General features: G+C 43.3%; 1 protein-coding gene across 2 annotated transcripts in view; it reads left to right on the top strand.

The window, feature by feature from the left end:
• The window catches only part of ERN1 (endoplasmic reticulum to nucleus signaling 1), a 32,140-nt gene that overhangs the window by 8,930 nt on the left and 3,869 nt on the right, over positions 1–19,341 (top strand). Inside the window, exons 2-17 of one of the 2 annotated variants that reach the window (XM_066200421.1) lie at positions 117–228; positions 8,579–8,612; positions 9,535–9,607; positions 10,279–10,351; positions 11,453–11,575; positions 12,182–12,283; positions 12,716–12,977; positions 13,580–13,658; positions 14,358–14,520; positions 15,327–15,445; positions 15,752–15,943; positions 16,499–16,754; positions 17,446–17,536; positions 17,856–18,045; positions 18,543–18,642; positions 19,095–19,294. In XM_066200421.1, the coding sequence (XP_066056518.1) occupies positions 117–228; positions 8,579–8,612; positions 9,535–9,607; positions 10,279–10,351; positions 11,453–11,575; positions 12,182–12,283; positions 12,716–12,977; positions 13,580–13,658; positions 14,358–14,520; positions 15,327–15,445; positions 15,752–15,943; positions 16,499–16,754; positions 17,446–17,536; positions 17,856–18,045; positions 18,543–18,642; positions 19,095–19,294 (2,169 nt within the window). Of the gene's footprint in view, positions 1–116; positions 229–8,578; positions 8,613–9,534; positions 9,608–10,278; positions 10,352–11,452; positions 11,576–12,162; positions 12,284–12,715; positions 12,978–13,579; positions 13,659–14,357; positions 14,521–15,326; positions 15,446–15,751; positions 15,944–16,498; positions 16,755–17,445; positions 17,537–17,855; positions 18,046–18,542; positions 18,643–19,094; positions 19,295–19,341 lie in introns of those variants that run through there. The other variant, XM_066200422.1, reaches the window with a different exon arrangement.

The raw sequence follows: 19,341 nt of genomic DNA, 5'->3' as shown, positions 1-19,341 counted from the left end.
AATTGTTCAGTCTGTGCATTTAAAAGAAGGGATGTTCTAGCCCAGGTACTGTCTGACAGTTATGAATAATCTCTGTAGTAATAATCATATTCATCCTATGGGTTTTTCTTTTCCAGAACACCAGCTCAGTAACTGTGCCAGAAACACTGTTGTTTGTTTCAACCCTGGATGGAAGTTTGCATGCTGTCAGCAAGAGGACAGGAGCAATCAAGTGGACTTTAAAAGAAGGTGAGCAGGAGGTGTCCTGATGCCCTCTACTCAATAGCAGAAACAACAATCAAATTAATTGGCAATTCCGACTGTTGTAGGATCTGATAAACACTTTATTTTCTTTTTTAATTTTACTCTTGTTCCAAAATTAAGCCACAGTGTTTCTAGAGTCACGTTCATCTTCATAATTCCACTTGTAGGTATTTTCCAGGTTTATGTGAGTTATTTTTGGGTTTGTGGGGGTTTTGTTTGGGTTTTTTTGTTTGTTTGTTCTTTTTCCCCCTGGGTGTTTAAGCTGTAGTGCTGTAATTGGTAGGTATCATGTTTTATGGGAATGAGTGCAATATAAGCAAACATAGAGCAGAATAGATGTGTCAGCTTGTGGAACTGATGGCAAAGGGATTGCATGGTTCTGTCTCTGGAATACCCTGCATTGCCTGGTGCAGTGCATGTCATGCAAACCTTGAGGATTTTTCTATAACAGATGTTTAGGAACAGCAGAGTTTTTTAAATAAAAGAACTGCATTTGTGTAAAGGAATTTAACATTGTTCAGTGACTGGAAGTGGTTTTGTAGTTTTAATTACTGAGCAGAGCTAGCTCTGTCTTGATGAAAAGTTTAGTATGTGATGCAAATTTTGTTTAGTGGGACTCTGATATTGTGTGGCAGAGGTGATAGTAGCACCTTCACTTCTGGAAATAAATGAGAGGGTCAAATGGAAGGAGTCAGTGACTGCATCGTTGTGTCCCCTGTTTTTAAACCTGTTGGTTTAACAGGTGAGCTGAAGTGGTGGGAAATGGACTGTGCATATCTGGTGTCTGCAGTACCAACCAGTTGTTCTTTGTGAAGCCATCTGTACTTGGAAGCAGATCTTTCAGACAACTTAACTTTTTAAAGAGCGAAGAAGGCTTTTGTAGCTCTTCTCAGAGTAGAAAGGGCTAAGCCAAGTATTTCCTTGAAGGATCTTGGTGTTCTCCTGTCTCCTGTTTAAATTTAGATCCCTCCTTCTCCTGGACAGCCCTGCCTAAAAGCAAGTTGTCATCTTCCTCATTTAGTGTTGCTGTAGGCTAAGAAAAACTTGCTGGTGTCTTTGTCATTCCCCTGATACAAACATGCCCTGCCTAGTCCTAGTCTAGAAGGGAATCACAAGTGGCATTGCTCTGCAGCCACACTCAGTAAGTGACAAGAGGTTTTTTGTAGAACACACTTCGGTAACGAAAGGGATCTTAATCAGAGTATGTTGCTCAAGGAACTTCCCTTGTTTAAAAAAAAATATGTTGCAAAACTCTTGTTGGTTTTGTAGAAGTGCCAGACTGGATAATCTAGTTTTATGGGATTTCTTGTTTTCTCTCTGCTGCTAACTTCTGTATCTTATGTCCATGAGTTGTGCTCACTCGGTTTTTGCAAAACACTTACTGCTCCTTAGTTGATTTCTGTGCCATAGGGCAACAACACACAAGGGTCAATGAAAGAAAAATTAGTGGTAGGTATCAGTGTTCCAAGATGCCTCCTGAGCTAAGTGGACATGGAACAAGGGCCAGTACATATAAATTGGTGAATTTATTTGTAATGGGAGGAGGTTTATTTATTTTTGCAAATCTGTATTTGTTGGCAGTCACCCTGTGGGAGGGAGGCCCAACAGACAAGACAGTGCTGGAAACAAATGAAAGCCCATTCAGCTTTCTGTGCCGAATCCCTGGAGAGACCTAATAGTGCAGAAGTCATTATTAATATGAGTGTATAAACACAGTAGTTGGGTACACTCTGTCGGTCAGCAACATGCTGGTGCTGTTACAGAGATCACCTGGCAGGAAGCTCCCTGCGCTGCCAGCAGTGCTCCTGCAGCTGCCATTTTACCCTGATCACAGCAGATGAACCGTGTGTTGTAGCTCAGGTGCTTTGAGAAGCTGTGGAGGTCACCTGAAGCACTGCAGTGGCACTCGGGAAGAGAACATTTTATTACTGCACTTGAGCAGCAAGGTATTTAACAAAGGGCAATTCAGGTACATTTTATTTTCATTAGGGAAAAAAAAACCAAGGCTGTGTTCATTATCAGGCAGTGCTTAAACAAACATGAATATCTTGCCGTGTGTGGCTTGTTTTAGTTTAGCACTGAAGCTTATCTTAGGTGTGTGGAGTAAATGAGCCAATGATTATCACCACAACAACATGTTTGGGTTTCCTGCCTTCATGGAGTGCTTACAAGAAAGGCAGTCACAATGCTTGTGCTGCCTATAAAGCAGGCAAAAAGTAGGTTAGTTAGGAATAGAACTTTCCACTGTCAGAAATAAACCGTGTCCTTGCAGTTACATGTGATGAGACTGTGAACTTACTTGTTGGCTTAAAATCTTCATTTCCTGTTGGCTTTGATGGGTCCTGCTCTCTGGCAGCTCTCAGGGTCTTTCAGTGAGCAGGTAGGTGATGCTGCTCATTTCCTGGGCCTTGGAAAGCTGGCAAATGGTTGGAAAGTTTAGAGAAAAACCCACTTCCTCCTCCCCTGTAATTTCTGAGAGCTGCGACCCCACACAAACAGCTGGTGTTGAGGGCACCTGTTGGAAAGGCTGTGGCCCAAATTTCACATCAGTGGCTGAATGAGGCTCTTGGTGGCAGCCCTGATCAGTAGGAGGAGCTGCCAGCTCTCAGTGACAGTGGGACAGGCTCCTGTAGGGCCCCACGTTTTCTGCACTTGCCACTAGCAAGATACCCGGTCAGCATCCTCCGTGAGGTTCCTTAGGATGAAACCTCTTTCCCAAAACTGACGGAAATGAAACAGCTTCTGTCATTTCCTACAGACCTCTTTGAAAGGTACAGAGGTGCAGCACTTTAGATTTGTGTTTAAATGGAAGTGGACAGAGAAAGAGATGGTCATGAGAACCTGTTGGCAAGGCAGAATCTGGAGAAAGCTTTCCTCCTGCTGTCAGACTTTATTTCACAGTTCTGATTTCAGTGTGAGCTTTTAGAGTGTGATTCTAAGACTGTGCTGTTCCCTCACATCTTTGTAAAACTCACCTTGTACGTCTCTGTTAACTCCAGGGTTTGGTTTATTGAACACAATATTGGATTTGTGATGCTAAGGCTGCAGTGTTTCAAGCTGTACTCTTGTGCAGGCTGTTTCTCTGTTCTCTCTGTTCTGTTGTACTGTTCAAAGGGATCCTTTTTTTCATTCACCAGCTCCTTAAATGCTTTCTCTTAAGAACATTTAATAGATGCAGATTTGGATCCTCATTTAGAGCCCGTAGAAATTCTGTTATGATCTTCAGTTCTCTGTAGCAGTCAAAAAATGATGGCCCACAATCAACTTAAAAGGTTTTGATTTCCAACACCTCACTCACAACCTGTAGACTTTACAGGGCTCTTATGATAAGACAGAGGTATAAAGATTGTATCTATTTATGGGATGCAATATACAGATTTTAAAGGGCAAATCTGAGGTCTGTAGGTCCTGCTTTAGTAACAGTGGTTTTTCCCACGCAAGAAATAATATCTTCGTGCATAGATGTGAATTAATAAGGATTGTCTAAACAAAGCAGTTGTAGAACAGCGCTGTTTTCAGCAAATTCCAGGGCACAGTTTGTGTGTCTAGCCTCATTTTCTGTCCCTGCAGCAGCAGCAGCAGCAGAGGATGACATGGGTTTAAATTGGCCCGTTAGCCCAAACACTGTGGTAGGGCCTCAGGGCAGGAAACCGTTGTATCCAGCTCATTCCAGTGGGGCAGTGACTTACTCACTGTTTGTCTCCCACTTCTCCTTTTCAGTCTTTGGCTCTAAGAGCACGTTACAGTGATGACAACATGCAACTGTATCTTGTACATTAAAAATACTCAGAGTTTCGTCAGAAGGCAAATTTATCTTCCAATGTATTTGTGAAATACGGAGAAAAGTCAAATGCATTATATTTAGTGCATGAGTACAGTTTCATAAGGCTTTTTTCTGTATATGTATGCAAAATGTGCGTCAGAACCATCTGAAACTCACTAATATATTCTAGCCATGATGCAACCAAAACTGGATTGGGACATCGGCCTGCTGCCAGGTCAAAATGTTGATTTCGGGGAAACGTAATAGAGCCAAGTAATTTACCAAATTACTGGACAGTCAGTTGTGTTAACAGGTTTCTAATAACTGCTGTACTTGTGAATAAACTCTTGGAGTTCTGGCAAAAATGTTTATAATGTAGGATCAATGGCCTTTTAATTCTTTTTCTTAATAAAGTTATTTTACGAATTGTTTTGCTAACAGAGGCTGTGTTACCAGTTCAGAAAGCTAAAGCTGGTGTGTGCTGAATTGTAGGTTTTTAATGTAGGAATCAGTCACGTAATTTGTCTTAGTGGAGGCTGCAGAGAAAAAAAAAAATTGGAAACCCATGGAAATATCTGTAGCAAACTCTCCAGCACTGGAGACATTTACAGGACGGTGTCCTCCTTCCTAACTCCCCCCCACCGTGCTCCAGAGTTGCTCTGACATCTGCTTTCTTAGCCTAGAAAGCGGAAAAAGCTTTCTGTAGGACCTCGCTAGAATTTCTTACATGGAATGGAAGCTTGAGGGAGAGGGAGATGTATTTTTCGGTTTCATCACATTTTCTGTCCAGCTTTCATTGCACTATGGCACAGTTGCTGCTTTGTTCAGTGGTTGTCACCACTGCCGTTGGTATTGGAACAGTCGGGCCTGTTAGGGGGACTTACCCAGCTACAGGCAGCTGCAGTCCAGGGAATTTCGAAAGCAGGGGGGTGTGGTTCAGTCCCAGCAAGTCAACACTTGAGTGGGGAGCCGCTGGAGAGGAGAGGAGACCTCAGTGCTCTGACTTTCATGTGTTTGACCCCTTGAGGAGCAGAAGGTGACTTCAGTCACAAGAGGGCTCACTCTTTTACTGGTCTGTGTTCAAGTTCTCAATATGAAAACTATTGTAAGACCTGGCGACAATTAATTGAACGTAAGATTCCCTTTTATCTCAGAGCAAGTTCTTATTTCAAAACAAGCTTTGAAATAGAGGTTGGAACAGGTCCCAAACCACATGAAAGTGGATGTGAAGAGTTTATTGTCTGTCTTCAAAGGATCTCTGTAGAGCCACTTTCTTAACTGAAAGTGTTAAGAAAATGAGAAAGTTTACATCACCTCAGTAACTAAAAATGTAGAGAAATGGTTTTCCACAGCCTGCCTTTCCAGGTGGATGGTGCTAGTAGTGACAGGAGAATTCCTTCCACCTTAGAGAACTAACTCCTCCACACTGTGAAGAGCCTCGTGCATGGAAATGAATCAGAAATCCATAAATGCTTTCTAACAATTCATACACAACACTCCAGTGTGCAAGAAGCCATCAGAATAATCAGCATTTTGGTTCATGTGCCGCTAAGTACTAAAAAAATTCCTGCTGCTTTGTCGGAACTTCTTCATCTGCTCTATCTACCACTTTTTAGTCTTTGCTCAGGAATCAAGTTTCAGTTACTAAGAAATCAAGTAAAAGCAGGATTTTTTTTTTTCATTTCTGGTGAAGTACATGCTGTTGAAGACATGGGACTAAAGAGAAGCTCTAGGACTTTCATGGCAATGATGCTGCTGTACACACTGTACACACAAATCACTGTTTGGGATTTGCCACAAGACTCATTCATGTCATCTGATAGGCAGGAGGGCTTCAGAAAAACACTGCAAAACATGGAGACATTCATGAGACTTCTGCCATTGTTTGTGAAAGTGTAGGAGACATTTTTTGATGACACTGGAAACTGCTTGAAGTGACATTTTCCCCACAGCTTTCAGAAATACAAGCTGAGGGGTAAAAGCTCAGTGCAAGTAATTATTGCACATGGATATGTGAATGTGTCCTTTCACTGTTGTGGTACTGTGTGGTCCATTAAACCATGCAAAAATGCTCAGATCTTTAAGGTAACTGGAGCAGAGGGGAGCACTTCATTTCGGTTGATGAAAATAGATTGCCCAGTCTTAGAAAATTAAATAAAAACAAGCTATTAGGCCAAAACTGCTTTGCTGTATTACTAGTCTCCACTGTATTTTCAGGACAGAGAGGGAGCTCTGGGGAAGCATTACTGACCATACTCTCCTGCAAATATCATGGACAAACCAGGATCAGTTACTAGAAGACATAACCTACCTTTGAAATTTCCTGTTATTGTTCATGTTTTCCTGAGCGTTGTTTGAAAAAAACCCCCTGAAATTCTGAGGTGTTTGAAGCAATCCCACTCTGTGTTGTTCTGCTGATGTGTCCTGTCAGTAACAGTGCCGTCAGCAAAGCTGGAGATTGATTCAGATTGTAGTAGTTTTACCCTGTAATTTCATGTAACAACTTCACACCACCATTTATTTCAGAGAAGAAACAGTCTCATCTTAAAATTAAAAGTTTCTGAAGATTATTCTGACAAGAAACTATGTTAGTTAGTCTTACGTTTTGCCCAGGTTCACTCGAAAGTGATCTTATAGAAAAGCTGCGTTGTTGTATCCAAGCAATAAATATGCAGTCAGTTGTCACTTCAAAAACAAGTTGTGCAACTTTGTTACTCCTAGTGATCATTCGAGGGGGTTTTTAGGAATAGGACAGAGTTGCCTCAGTGCTACTGGTGAAGCTGCTGTTGTCTCACAACAGTCACTGTCACCACAGGTGAGAGTTTGTTTTCTTACCAAGTAAGACACTCTCTGTGTAATCAGTTAATCAAATGACTTACAAAGTTTATTTGGCTTTTGCCTTTAGCAGTGCTTGTAGCATTTGCATTAAATCTTACTTTACTGAGCCAGGTGTCACTTGTTCTGATTCATGATGCTGTTTGTTCACAAAACTGAGTGTTCCCTTCCCATGAAGCGTTGGTGATTACAAAACCTCTTGCTTTTGGTCTTTAATGTCTCTCTTCTTTTAGGTCATTTCAGCCAGATTTAGGGATACTCTGAGTCCATAAACTTGGTCTCAGTTTGCTTTTAGTAGTTCAAACCAGCAGCTCAGCTTGAGCCAATCCACTTTATATGATGGGCAGCAAATGCTTTTTTCTTGCATTTCCCTCGAGATGGAGAGCTGAGGATGTAAGTCACCACATGTTGTATTAGGTATTATAAAGCTTGTGGAATACTTGAAGCAAACACTGAGAAATTATTGACTTAGAATCAATGAGGGGGGATCCCTCCCAACATGTACTGAAGCCAGTTTCTTCCCACAGGGGATAGAAATGAATTGCTTGATGTAGTCAGTGCAGTAAAAGGTCTGACTAAGCAGCCTGGTCTGTAGAGACAGATACAGAAGATGAGTCACTAAGCTCCTTTGTTTGAATGTTAATTATTCTTAGGACCTTTCATGTGTGTTTGGGTTCTCAATGAATTAAACGACACCTTTGGGAGTGTGTCCTGGAGCATTTTTTAGGCTTAAAGGGAAAAAAATGACATGTAGTTACGTTTTGAACAAAGCTGCTCTGAGAGTGTTTACTGTTGTAAGGAGAAATCAATGAAATGAAGATAACTGTACTATAATCCCTCACATCCTGCTTTTTTTTCTGTCCCTGGCATTAAATGTGCTTCTTTGGGTGGCTGCTGCTTTCAGCTGAGTTGCAGCCAGAGATCTGCTTGTGTAGGGGGTTATGGTTTTTTAATCCATGTAAAAGCAGGTCATCCTTGCAGGCCATGGCCATCAAACACAGCAGCTGCTGTGGTGCTGTGCCCTGCAGAGGGCTGCAGGCTCTGTAAGCCCCGCAGACTGAAGCCTGAGCTTCCTGTTCTTGTCTTGCTTAGCTCTGCACATATCCCAGTACACTCAGGCTGCCCAGAACCTGTGCCAGTTTCCCAGTCAAAGGCTGTCAAAACATCGGTGTTTTTGTTCTTATTTCCTTCCTGTTGCATCATGATGTTTGCATGGAGACAAAAGAGGTGAAAGCCAGTGTTTGCTTGCTCATGTTTCATCCTCTTACTCAGACTCATTCCAGTGGAGTTTGATTTTCCCTGTGGAAGTGGAGGTCCTTTAGAGGATTGCATCCCCTTGGCTTCTGAGGTATTCTGTGCCAGTATACCCATTAATAAGCACATGCTTGTCTTGGAAATTGTAGAGATGTCTTATAAATCACAATGCTTCTGTGGTGTTGGTATCAGGAGTGAAAATCCCGTGATTCTGGCTTTTGTAAGCTCTCAGTAATTTTGATGTATTTAGTGTTGGTAAAACCAAGCAAAAGGCTTCAGAAGATTTTCTTAAGTGCTTTGTAGTTTCTCATTTATGAACCAAGTTTCAGGAACAAGAGGAGGCTGCTGAGAGTTTACCTTCAAACTGTGCATCAGCCTTTCTAAAAGGAGCAAGACACTGCAGGCCTGACTTAATCCTGTATCTGGTGAGTTCAAGGGATTGAATTGCTAACATTTTGACTTTTTCTATTTCTGTGTGTGCAGATCCTGTCCTCCAGGTGCCCATCCATGTGGAAGAGTAAGTCTGTTTCCTTTATCTCATTCACAGCTTGTTCGATTCCCATTGACATCTTGGAATTTGGTGTAATTTGAGCCAAATCCATCTGTGTTCTAGACAAGCTGCACACCTTGCAGAAGGCAATTTAAGGTGGTTTGGCTAACAGATAAAAGGATAGAATTAGCTACATGTAATAGCTGAGGAGAAACAATCTGTCTGCAGCTTGCTCCCTGGAGCCCTGGCTGGGTTTGGACATGGGGGGCTGAACTGTGCCACAAGTGACAGGTGTGAAATGACAGAGCCAGGACTGATTCTGGGTTCTGTGCTCGCCCCCTCAAACAGAGACTGAGCACAGGAAACTCCAACCACCACCACAACCGGAATCTGCAAATGACATCCTCAGGCTGTAACTTCAGATTGGTCCCTGCAGCAACCTCACATTTAGCTAGAAAATTTGGGGCTTTGTCTCTGAAGTCAGTGGTGACATCCTTTCATTTTTTGATCATAGAACCATAGACATTAGTTTGTTTGGGGGTCTTTGTGTTGTTTGGGTGTAGGGATCCCTTTACCTCTCAAATTTACTTAATTCTGGCAACTCCTTCATTGTTTCTTGCCTTCCTTATGCTCTCTGGTTTTATTTGTTTGGGTTTGTTCTAAATCTGTATTACTTTAAGAGCTTGTAGGTTTAGTCTAAAAGCTTTCACCTGAGTCATTGCCTGCCACATTTGGATCTTTGTGTATTTAACTACATTACTGGTCTTACGTTTTATCAGTTCTGAAACTTCCTTATATTTTTTAATTTTCACAGTTAATAAATGAAACTTCAAAAACTTCAATGTCAGATGAACTTGTCTGTAAAGCCAGTGCTGACCACAGTTTCTTTTCTGCTTTCTGAGAAGCACAGTACTTTTTTTATCATTTATAATTGCTGCTTAAATCCTAGGCCAGCATTTCTTCCAGACCCAAATGATGGCAGTTTGTACACGCTTGGTGGCAAGAACAGTGAAGGCTTGACTGTAAGTATATTTAAAAATTCTCTCCTAAAAAGTGCCCCAGTCAACCTCGTGCCTTTGTAGAAGGAAAACATACTTATGTTTTGTTAGAGCAGAATGTTGCCACCTTGTGATTGTCAGGAAGTGATTTCTACTTGAAAATATCAACACCACGTCTTGTCCCCGTGTACGACTTTTCTGTAACTTGCTAAAAATAATGGTAATTACAAATAAAATTTGTGTTTTGTTATCCAAATTCTGAATGATCTCTGTGTGATTTGATGGGAAAGGTGTACCCAAAATAACACCAAGCAGAGGTCTCACTCTCCCCAAGTACTTACATTTCTAAAGCCATCTGCCAGAAGCAGGATCAATACATGCTCCGTGCTAACCCCTTTAGAAGGTCTTTATAGGTTTTAGTGAGCAAAGAAAAACGCTGAACCTCTCAGATTACTCACCAATCCACACAGGCCACAGCTACTGTCTAATGCTTGACTTAAATTTTTAAACTTCGTGGTCATACTCAGATAAAATGTTTGGCTTCCGACAAGATTTTTTTCCTCAGCTGCTATGATTTCCCTTAGGAACTTCAGTATTGTTAAATATTTTACTATTTACTCTGGGTGAATTCTCAGGTGTTATAATAACAGAAATAGCCAATAAAATGATTGTTTGTTTGTTTGCTTTTTCCCTAGAAACTTCCATTTACTATCCCAGAGCTGGTGCAGGCATCTCCCTGTCGCAGTTCTGATGGGATCCTGTACATGGGTGAGCTCAAATTTCATCTCCTTTACATTGTAAGATGTTCAGCAACTACAAAATGTAGAGACTCCCAGGCAGACTGAAGGAAATAGGCCCTATTTTGGGAATTAATTATGGTTTTTCATAAATCTTTCAGATGACAGAAAGATCTGATTAATGTAGAATACAGTTACTGTGTGATGATTAAAAACCAGTTGTTTTTCCTGAAGGAGAAACCTTTTCAAAGCAGTGAAATGCCTATTTGGAGATTTTTGGTTTCTTCAGATGCAGTCTCTCAACAAAATATGACTTCTACTTAAAATCTTCATATGATTATAAATGTCATTGACTGGCTGATAATTAGGATAAAATTAGAAATCCCATTGCACCAGAGTTAGACATCCTCCATTGTCTGAGGATTCATTGTCAGTTCATTTATAGGACAAATAATAAATTTATTGCTCACTGTCCTGACTCATTCTAATTGCAGATGGATTTGGAGTGGAAGGACAGTTATTACTTATCACAAAAGTAAATTGTGTGAAGATCAGAGTGAGCTTAGCACTGGTGATTTTAAATCTCCTGAAGGGCCAATGCTCCTTCTGGTTCTCTGCTTCATGTCTTGCCAGTAAATGAGAGAAAAATGTTTATTTGAAGCTTTTAAGCATGACATACATGTATTAACTTCAAAGAAATTCTTGAGGCCTTGGCTCACACAGTCTTGAGTGGGATGTTTGGATTACTGTCCTTAAGCAATTTGAAGGGTGTAGACCCTCAATTTTTTTTTTTCACCTCCTCTCTTTCACCATGAGCACTTCAGTCTCCTCGTCTGAGAGCTCCTGGGGTCTGCTGCACTCAGAGCTGTTAGGTTTTGTGTGAAAAAATCATTCAGCCAATAGTACTTACTGTTCTAAATATTGTATTTGGGCTTGGGGTTTGTGGTCAGTATTTGGGATTGGCCAGTAGTGCTAAATGATGAAGCTAAGCCTTGACTATGAAAAAGTGTTGTACTAAAAATGCTTTGTTTGTGCTAAGTCCACGAGTCTACTAAAGAGAAAACAAGACTGAAAATCTGAATGAAAGTGCAGTTCCAACTGAACGGTAATGTGGCTTAAATTACAATTTCAGGTAAAAAGCAGGATATTTGGTACGTGGTTGACCTCATGACTGGGGAGAAACAGCAGACCTTGACTTCCTCTTTTGCAGAAAGTCTTTGCCCATCAACATCCCTCCTGTACCTTGGGAGAACAGGTCATATGCTCTTTTTTTTTCCTGTCGTTTAAAAGAGAATTCTGGTTTTTAAAGTTTGGGTTCATAACAAATGACCCTGTGGTCAGTTCAGGTTTTCAAGTTTCTTTCTCGGAAAAACTTCTGTGAATTACGATTTTTGACTGTACACAGGAGAATTATTAACTTTAGCAGCAGAAAGATGTTGTTTTTAAACTTCGGCAGTAGGTCCATTAATTTTTTGTTGACTAAGTGGCATTTATATTGTAATTAATGGTGTATTCCAGCACCAGCTGTGAACTGTTTGTTCTGTAACATACAGCTTTTAAAAAACTGTTTAAAGAAGATGGAAATAGAGCAGATCCACTGACATCACAAGTGCAGTGTGCTGAATAACTGGTAAAGTTAGGCCAACACCATGGAGATATTGAGTAGAAACAGGAATAAATGTTACAGACTTGTTCTTTAACCTCTCCATCAGTGTGTTCCTTAAGTGGGATAGTGTTGGGAAAATGAAATGCTGACAGCAGTGAGTGCTGAGTGGTGTTTGAGGAGAGTCTCAGATTTGAGAAGATTGATTCTATTCTCTCATAGGTTTTTTTGCTTCACAGACTGTATATTTTTTAACAGAGTACACGATCACAATGTATGACACCAAAAAGAAGGAGCTGCGATGGAATGCCACCTATTTTGATTATGCAGCTACTTTGCCTGATGAAGACATAAAATACAGTAAGAATTTGATTGCTGTCTCCCTCCTGCAGTGGAGTTTTGTATATAGGCAGAAATCCTCTGATTTCTTTGTGCAGTGCCTGTACTCCTGCCCATTTTTATCCATCACATACTACAATATCTAAAGCCTGTTCGATAGCTTGGGGTGAACTGAAGCCAGGAGGGCGCAGCTCTTGAGGGTGTGATTCCCTAAAATCAATGAGAAGTGGCAGGAGAGGCAGCAAACCTGAACTGTGGTGCACAACCCGATTGCAGCGCTCTTGTGTGTGTGGCAGCTGGACTTGTGTCAGCCCAGGTCTGGCCGGGGCTTTGCTGCCCAGCTGCTGTGCAGGGGAAGGTGTGCTGGTGACTGCACGTTCTGCAGGCGGAACTGTTCTGTGCATGCTCAGAGCTGCAGAATCCAGGTAACCTCCACACGTTTGTGCGTTGCAGAAATGTCTCACTTCGTGTCCAACGGGGACGGGCTGGTGGTGACCGTGGACAGCGAGTCCGGGGACGTGCTGTGGATCCAGAATTACGCGTCCCCCGTGGTGGCCTTTTACATCTGGCAGCGAGAGGGGCTGAGGAAAGTCCTGCACACCAACGTGGGCATCGAGACCCTGCGCTACCTGACCTTCATGTCCGGGGAGGTCGGACATATCACCAAGTGGAAATATCCCTTCCCAAAGGAAACAGAGACCAAGAGCAAACTAACGTGAGCCTGAGATTCTGCTGCTCTCACTGTCCATTTGACGGCTTTGTCATGAAACAGAGTGGTTCAGGGTTGTGCTACAAGTTGTAACATGGTGAAAAGAATGCATAAAAGCATTTCTAGTTCTCCAGCTGTTCTTTTATATTATATTTGATCTTTTAGTGTGTGAAGTCAGAGACCAAACCAAAGAACTTACAAACTCAGGAAGTGTGTATTTCTAAGTTTTATCAGATGTTCTGTGTTGAATAGTTTCTCACAATGTGGAATTAAATTGGTTTTCCTAAGGTGAAGCCTTTCACGCTACAAAAAGGGTGCACAGCACTTTGGCAAATGCTAGTTATTGAAAAATGCAGAAATAGGACATGAGTTATGTCAAATGAGTGACAGTGCTGTGAATAATGAACTGACAGTGCTTTCACTATTCAAAAAAAGGCTTTATAGTACAGCAGTTCTTCAAATAACTTCACAGATCAAGGCTTTTCAAGATACAAATTGAAGATTTGGGAAGCTCCTGCGCTGGTTCTGCAGGGTTGTGCTGCCCAGGTTTTAGCTGAGGTGGTAACACATCCCTTTGCCTGCTGCTAACAGTGACTGTGTTTCTGCAGCCCAACCCTGTACGTGGGGAAATACTCCACGAGTTTGTACGCTTCGCCCTCCATGGTGCACGAGGGAGTCACCGTTGTGGTAAGTGGGGAGCTGCCAGGTGGGAAAGTGCCTTTATGGAATTAGTGCTGTCATGGGCTTGGAAGAAAGGTTGAAATGGAATCATGCATAAAATTAAATTAAAGTAGAAAATAAAACACTGAAGACTGTGCATCTACAGAAATTTGAGGGGTTTGAGTATTCTTTTAAGAAAGGCAAAGCAAATTAAGTATTTCCCAGAAGAGTTAACAAGCATAGAGTGCTTGCCCATAGTTCTGGAATCATTTGCAATGCTGCAAAGCAGGAACTGCAGCTCCCCAGGATCTGTGCCAGGCCGGCTTAGCAGGAGCAGGCCTGAGGTTACTGCTGTTGTTGGTGCTTTGTGGTTCATGTTAAAATTGCTGGTTTGTTCATCAAAGTTACTCCCCACAGACAGGAAACTGCATCCTAGCTCTGTTTTGCTCATTGTGGCTGCCAAGCAGGAAATGCAGATCCTGCTTAACTTCAGGGGAAAAGGACAAAAAGGAGCAATCTCATCTCCTAGGCAACGTGTCCCTGAAAAGGTCCAATGTCCAAGGTTGTGGAAGCAGCTGCCAAGGGCATAATGGCCATGTTTACTGACAGTGACTTTGCTGCCAGTAATCTTTGCTTGCCCACCCATTTTGACCTCCAGCTTTTTAATTTCGTTGCCGATTTAAATGTTCTAAGGTCACAGTAACTGTAGCACCGATCTCTCTGCAGCCCCGGGGCAGCGCCATTCCCTTGCTGGAGGGTCCGAAAACAGACGGAGTCACCATTGAAGACAACGGCGAGTGTGTGATCACGCCCAGCACCGATGTGAAATTTTCAGGCAGGCTGAAGGAAAAGCACAAGCTCAACTACTGGAATGACTGGCTGCTGATAGGTGTGGGAGGCCCTGCCTGGCCATAATTACTGAACTCTAGTAATAGTGTCTAATTCATCCTCATTTGCATATAAAATAATGTGTCACATATCCACCTGCCTTCTGTTTTTCCCAAGGCTCCTGCCTTATTCTGTGATGAGGTGAAGTGCTTCATGTGTGGAAAGTTAGTTATTGCCCATTTGCCCCCTCCCTCAGAGAGGGGTGTAGTAATTTATTATTTACTGTAAATACTGTATTTGGGTCCGTTTGGATTTTTTCATTGTGCATGCTCTTACCTTAATTCTCATCATATGGATCTCAGTCATGTTACCTCTATTCTGTAAATTGATTAGAACACAGAGGCTGAAGGTAATGTTTTTTAGTTGTCAGCCTGCCCGGTGTGTCCCAAGTCCCTGAATTTTGGAATTGACTTTTCAGTGCATTTACAGTTTTGCTTCCAACATGAGGAACTGTCTGAGGTTCAGTTTTAAGTGACAATTGAGTGATGTATGTGACAGGAGCTCTGGGGCAGGGACAGTGTGCAACTTTCAGCTTTTTAAAGTGCCATCTTTCTCTTCCCGTGATCCCATTCCTTGTTAATACCCTCTCTGCTGCAGTATGTCAGGCAGTTCCCTGAAACAGTTCATGTTCCTCTGCAGCTCTCAGTGACCTCTGCCCTCCATTTTCCCTCTCCTTTCTCTTTCCTGCTCTATACATGAGCATCATGTTTTGTGATGTTCTCTCTCTTCGGCAAAGATGCTGCAATCAAGGGTATCTTTTCTAAAGAAGGATGACTTTCTGTTTCAACGAATGTGTTTTATTTAAAGGGCACCATGAAACACCATTATCTGCCCCCACAAAGATCCTGGAGAAATTCCCAAGCAACTTACCGAAGAGGCCTGAAAATGTGATTCCAGCTGACTCCGAGAAAGCCACTATTGAAGAGGTTTGTGATGAGAGTAATTCTGTTACTGCATGAGAGAAGAATATAAAGGAGTGGAAGTTGGGGAAGGACACGGAAGGAAAACTGCATGGAATTACTTCACATTTTTTGTGTCAGATGTTCGTGTACTGAGCACGTAGAATCACCGGTGTCATTGTTTCAGAATTAAGGCTTTCCACTGCTTTTTTTTTTTCCCCACAACTTTGACTTTGGTTTAGAAATGACTAAAAATGATGTAGCAGAAAGGCTGGCTATGAATGCCTCGTGACCCACAGAGATACTGAGCTAACAGAGCTTTCTTTGCCTCAGGTCATTGACATTGTTGAAGGTTCCTCAACAGAAGAGCCTCCAGCTGCCCCAAAGGATATCGAGGAGGCTCCTGCTCGGCCCATCCTGCGGCCGGAGGCTCCAGTGGACTCCATGCTGAAGGACATGGCCACGATCATCCTCAGCACTTTCCTGCTTGTGGGCTGGGTGGCTTTTATCATCACCTACCCAATGGTAATGCTGACCTGGCTGAATGTGCTTTTGGGTGTTGGGAGCATCAGGAACATTGCAGAGCCCAGAAATGATACAGGAGTTAGTGACACGCTCCAGGGATTTTTCCCTCTTACTGGGGAGCAGAGGCACAAGTTTGACTTAACAGGGCCATATGTGCCAGCTCTGGAGAGGTTTTCTTTTCCATCCACCAGTTGTGGTTTTTGTAGGTATTACTCTTTTTGGATATGATCTCAGCACTGCTGGCTTCACTCCTCTCTTCCTTGCCTGAACCACTGTCAGGTTTTCCAGGTTTAGGATCAAAGCCTATATCCTTCTGTGGTTTAAAGACACCTAGTCAACCTAGTAACAGCTTTTATAACCAAGCCATGTGATTTCTTATCTTGGCAATGGAAGTCCAGAATGAAATAGAAATTGTGAGTGAACGTTCCCCAGCCTGTGTGGTTGGCAGGGACGGGGCAGGAGAGTTTGGCTCCCACCTTTTAGAAGTAACTCCTAGCTCTAGAGTTCCCTTGCATGACCTGACTGCCAAATCTTCACTGAGCGCCTTTCTCATAGAGTGTCCACCAGCAGCAGCAGAGGCAGCATCAGCTGGAAGAGAAGATCCAGCTCTTGCAGCAGCAGAAGCTGCCCTTTGGTGCTCCCGGTGACCTCCCGCCCGAGGCAGATTTCCTGGGCACGTCGTACGGCCGGACCGAGAGCTCAGCTGCCAGCACCCCAAACCTGTCCCCCAGGGCATCAAACCACTCCGCCTATTCCAACATCTCCACATCTGATGTTGGGAGCTGCTTCTCCACTGAGCAAGAGGAGGCAGGTAAAGTTGACTCCGTGTGGTTTATTGTGTCTGTGTTTCCCCAGTCTGTGTGATGGTACAGGAGAATAGTTACGGATGATACTTCATAGCTCAACAAGGTGAAAGAACCGTTGTCGTCATTCAGGCGGAGCCCTGCACCTCAGCAGGACTGTTGCTGTACAGTAACAGCCAGCAGAGGGCTCGTGCTGCCCTGGGCACTGTGTTCCTCTCACTTGCAGCCACTCCAGGGAGATACTCATTTGAATAAAAACATATATTCACACGGTTAACTGGGCTCAAGAAATGGGGATTAGGCAGCATAATCTTCCTGCCTGGTCTTCCTGTGCGCTCATTTGTCCCTTCAAAGGCTACTAAACCCACTTCCCTAACTGACAGTCAGCATTTCCTAAATGTCTATAAACTTTTAGAGTGAGTTTGGCTGCTGTGAACTACTCATCTCTCACATCCATGAGCCATAAGGTGTGTGTAAATGTGTTTTGATTCTTGATGTTGGCTCATTGGGTCACCACAGACTATTTGCCTACTCAGGGTTAAGTACCAATGTGGACATGTTCATTTCTTTTGATCACGTGTGTGTTAAATTTAAACACGAGCTAGAAGGCTTTTCCAGAGTGGCCCCAAAGTCTGTGCAGTTGTAAAAGGCTGCCTTGCCCCATCCTAAACCAGTGCTTGTTTTTCTTTCCTTGTTCAGATGAAGAAGCAAACCGAGTGATTGTTGGCAAGATTTCATTTAACCCTAAAGATGTGCTGGGACATGGTGCTGAAGGGACAATTGTTTACAGGTAGAAGAGAATGTGTGCATCAAACAGACCAATGTTGTGTTTGTATTAGGTCCTTTTAATTCGTTTTTTTTATAAAAGCCCTCACATCTACTGTGAACAGAAATGAAACTTTCTGCATGTGTCTGGAATATTTTCATGCATTTTCTTCACTAGCAAACAACTACTTTACTTCCCTTAGAAGTGTTTACTGGCCAAATGTACCTGTTTCCAGCATGGGAAATGTTTTCATTGGCCTCTACAATGGCTGTTGTCACGTTTTCTGTACGTGCTCTGGCTCCAGCGTGTGAAGGGCTGTTGTGCCTTCCCTCCCTGGCTGCAGGGGCTCCTTTGATAACCGTGATGTGGCCGTGAAGAGGATTCTCCCCGAGTGCTTCAGCTTTGCGGACCGGGAGGTGCAGCTGCTGCGCGAGTCCGACGAGCACCCGAACGTGATCCGCTACTTCTGCACGGAGCGGGACCGGCAGTTCCAGTACATCGCCATCGAGCTCTGCGCCGCCACCCTGCAGGAGGTGACCCGCGGGCCTGGCAGCATCTTCTCCCTGGAAGCCCTTCGCTTCCCTTCAGCTTAGGTTGCTGAAGTGCCTGACACAGGGGATGTTCCATTTACTCCCACTGTCACCTCTGTGACAATTCCGTGTTCTTAGAAGAGGGGTGTTTTCAGACCTGTAGAGAGATACCCCTAGCCCTGGACTAATTTATGGACAGAAGCTGTTGTCCTTTGATTTTTAACTTCCTGTGAAGGACTCCCTTCTAGTCATCCTCCCCTTCCTACCATGCAGACTCTGAAGGCTCTTCTTTCTGGAGCACAGTGCTACACAGAGTTCCAGCTCTGAATGAGACTTTAGAGATCATCACCTTCAGCCAAAAAAAGGCTCTTTGCTTTGTGCTACCAGCTAGCCCAATTTATCCAGTCACATCTCTTTGGAGGGGTGAAGTGCATTATTTATTACTATTTATGCAGCTTCTCAGCAGTGCTGTGGCTGACTCTCCGTGTTCTCTGTTGCAGTATGTTGAGCAGAAGGCCTTCAGCCACCATGGCTTACAACCCATCACTCTCCTGCAGCAGACAACGTCTGGGCTGGCCTACCTGCACTCCCTGAGTATTGGTAAGAACACCTCTCTTTCCAGGACTGGATGGAGGACTACATTTTCCTAGCTGGAAAATAAAGAGAAGCTGGTCTAGTACCGGTCTGTTCACCTGGCCTATTGGAAGGTGTCCCTGCCTATGGCAGGGGAGCTGGAATTAGATGATCTTTAAAGGTCCCTTTGGACTCAAATCATTCTGTGGTTCTATGATTTGACATTGGCCTTGTCCCTGCAACACTCTGCAGCCCTGAAGTGCTAAAGCAAGTCCTTAATGTTGGTGCAAGGTGCTGAAGTTTTTACATAGGAGTCACATAAAACATGTATGGAATAAAATAATGAAATTACCAATTAAAATCATTTGAACTTAAGACTTTGGTTTAATGAATGGTGGGTCAGCCTCATGAAAGGTCCACTTAAAAATTTACGACGATTGTTGGGACTGCCGGAGTGGATAAATGGGTGTTTGTAACAGTCCACAGGGACCTGAAGCCCCACAACATCCTCATCTCGATGCCCAACGCTCACGGGAAAGTCAAAGCCATGATTTCAGACTTTGGGCTGTGCAAGAAGCTGGCAGTGGGCAGGCACAGCTTCAGCCGCCGCTCGGGCGTGCCGGGCACCGAAGGCTGGATCGCCCCGGAGATGCTGAGTGAGGACTGCAAAGAGAACCCTGTGAGTCCAGAGCCTGGAACAGGCAGCACGCGGTGCCTGGGCCTCCA

This window comes from Chamaea fasciata, unplaced genomic scaffold, assembly GCF_029207755.1.
Source record: "Chamaea fasciata isolate MVZ Bird 193981 ecotype frontalis unplaced genomic scaffold, bChaFas1.0.hap1 SCAF_19, whole genome shotgun sequence".
Lineage (NCBI taxonomy): Eukaryota > Metazoa > Chordata > Aves > Passeriformes > Sylviidae > Chamaea > Chamaea fasciata.
The sequence above is the reverse complement of the archived record's forward strand: the minus strand, read 5'-3'. Positions and strand labels throughout refer to the sequence as shown.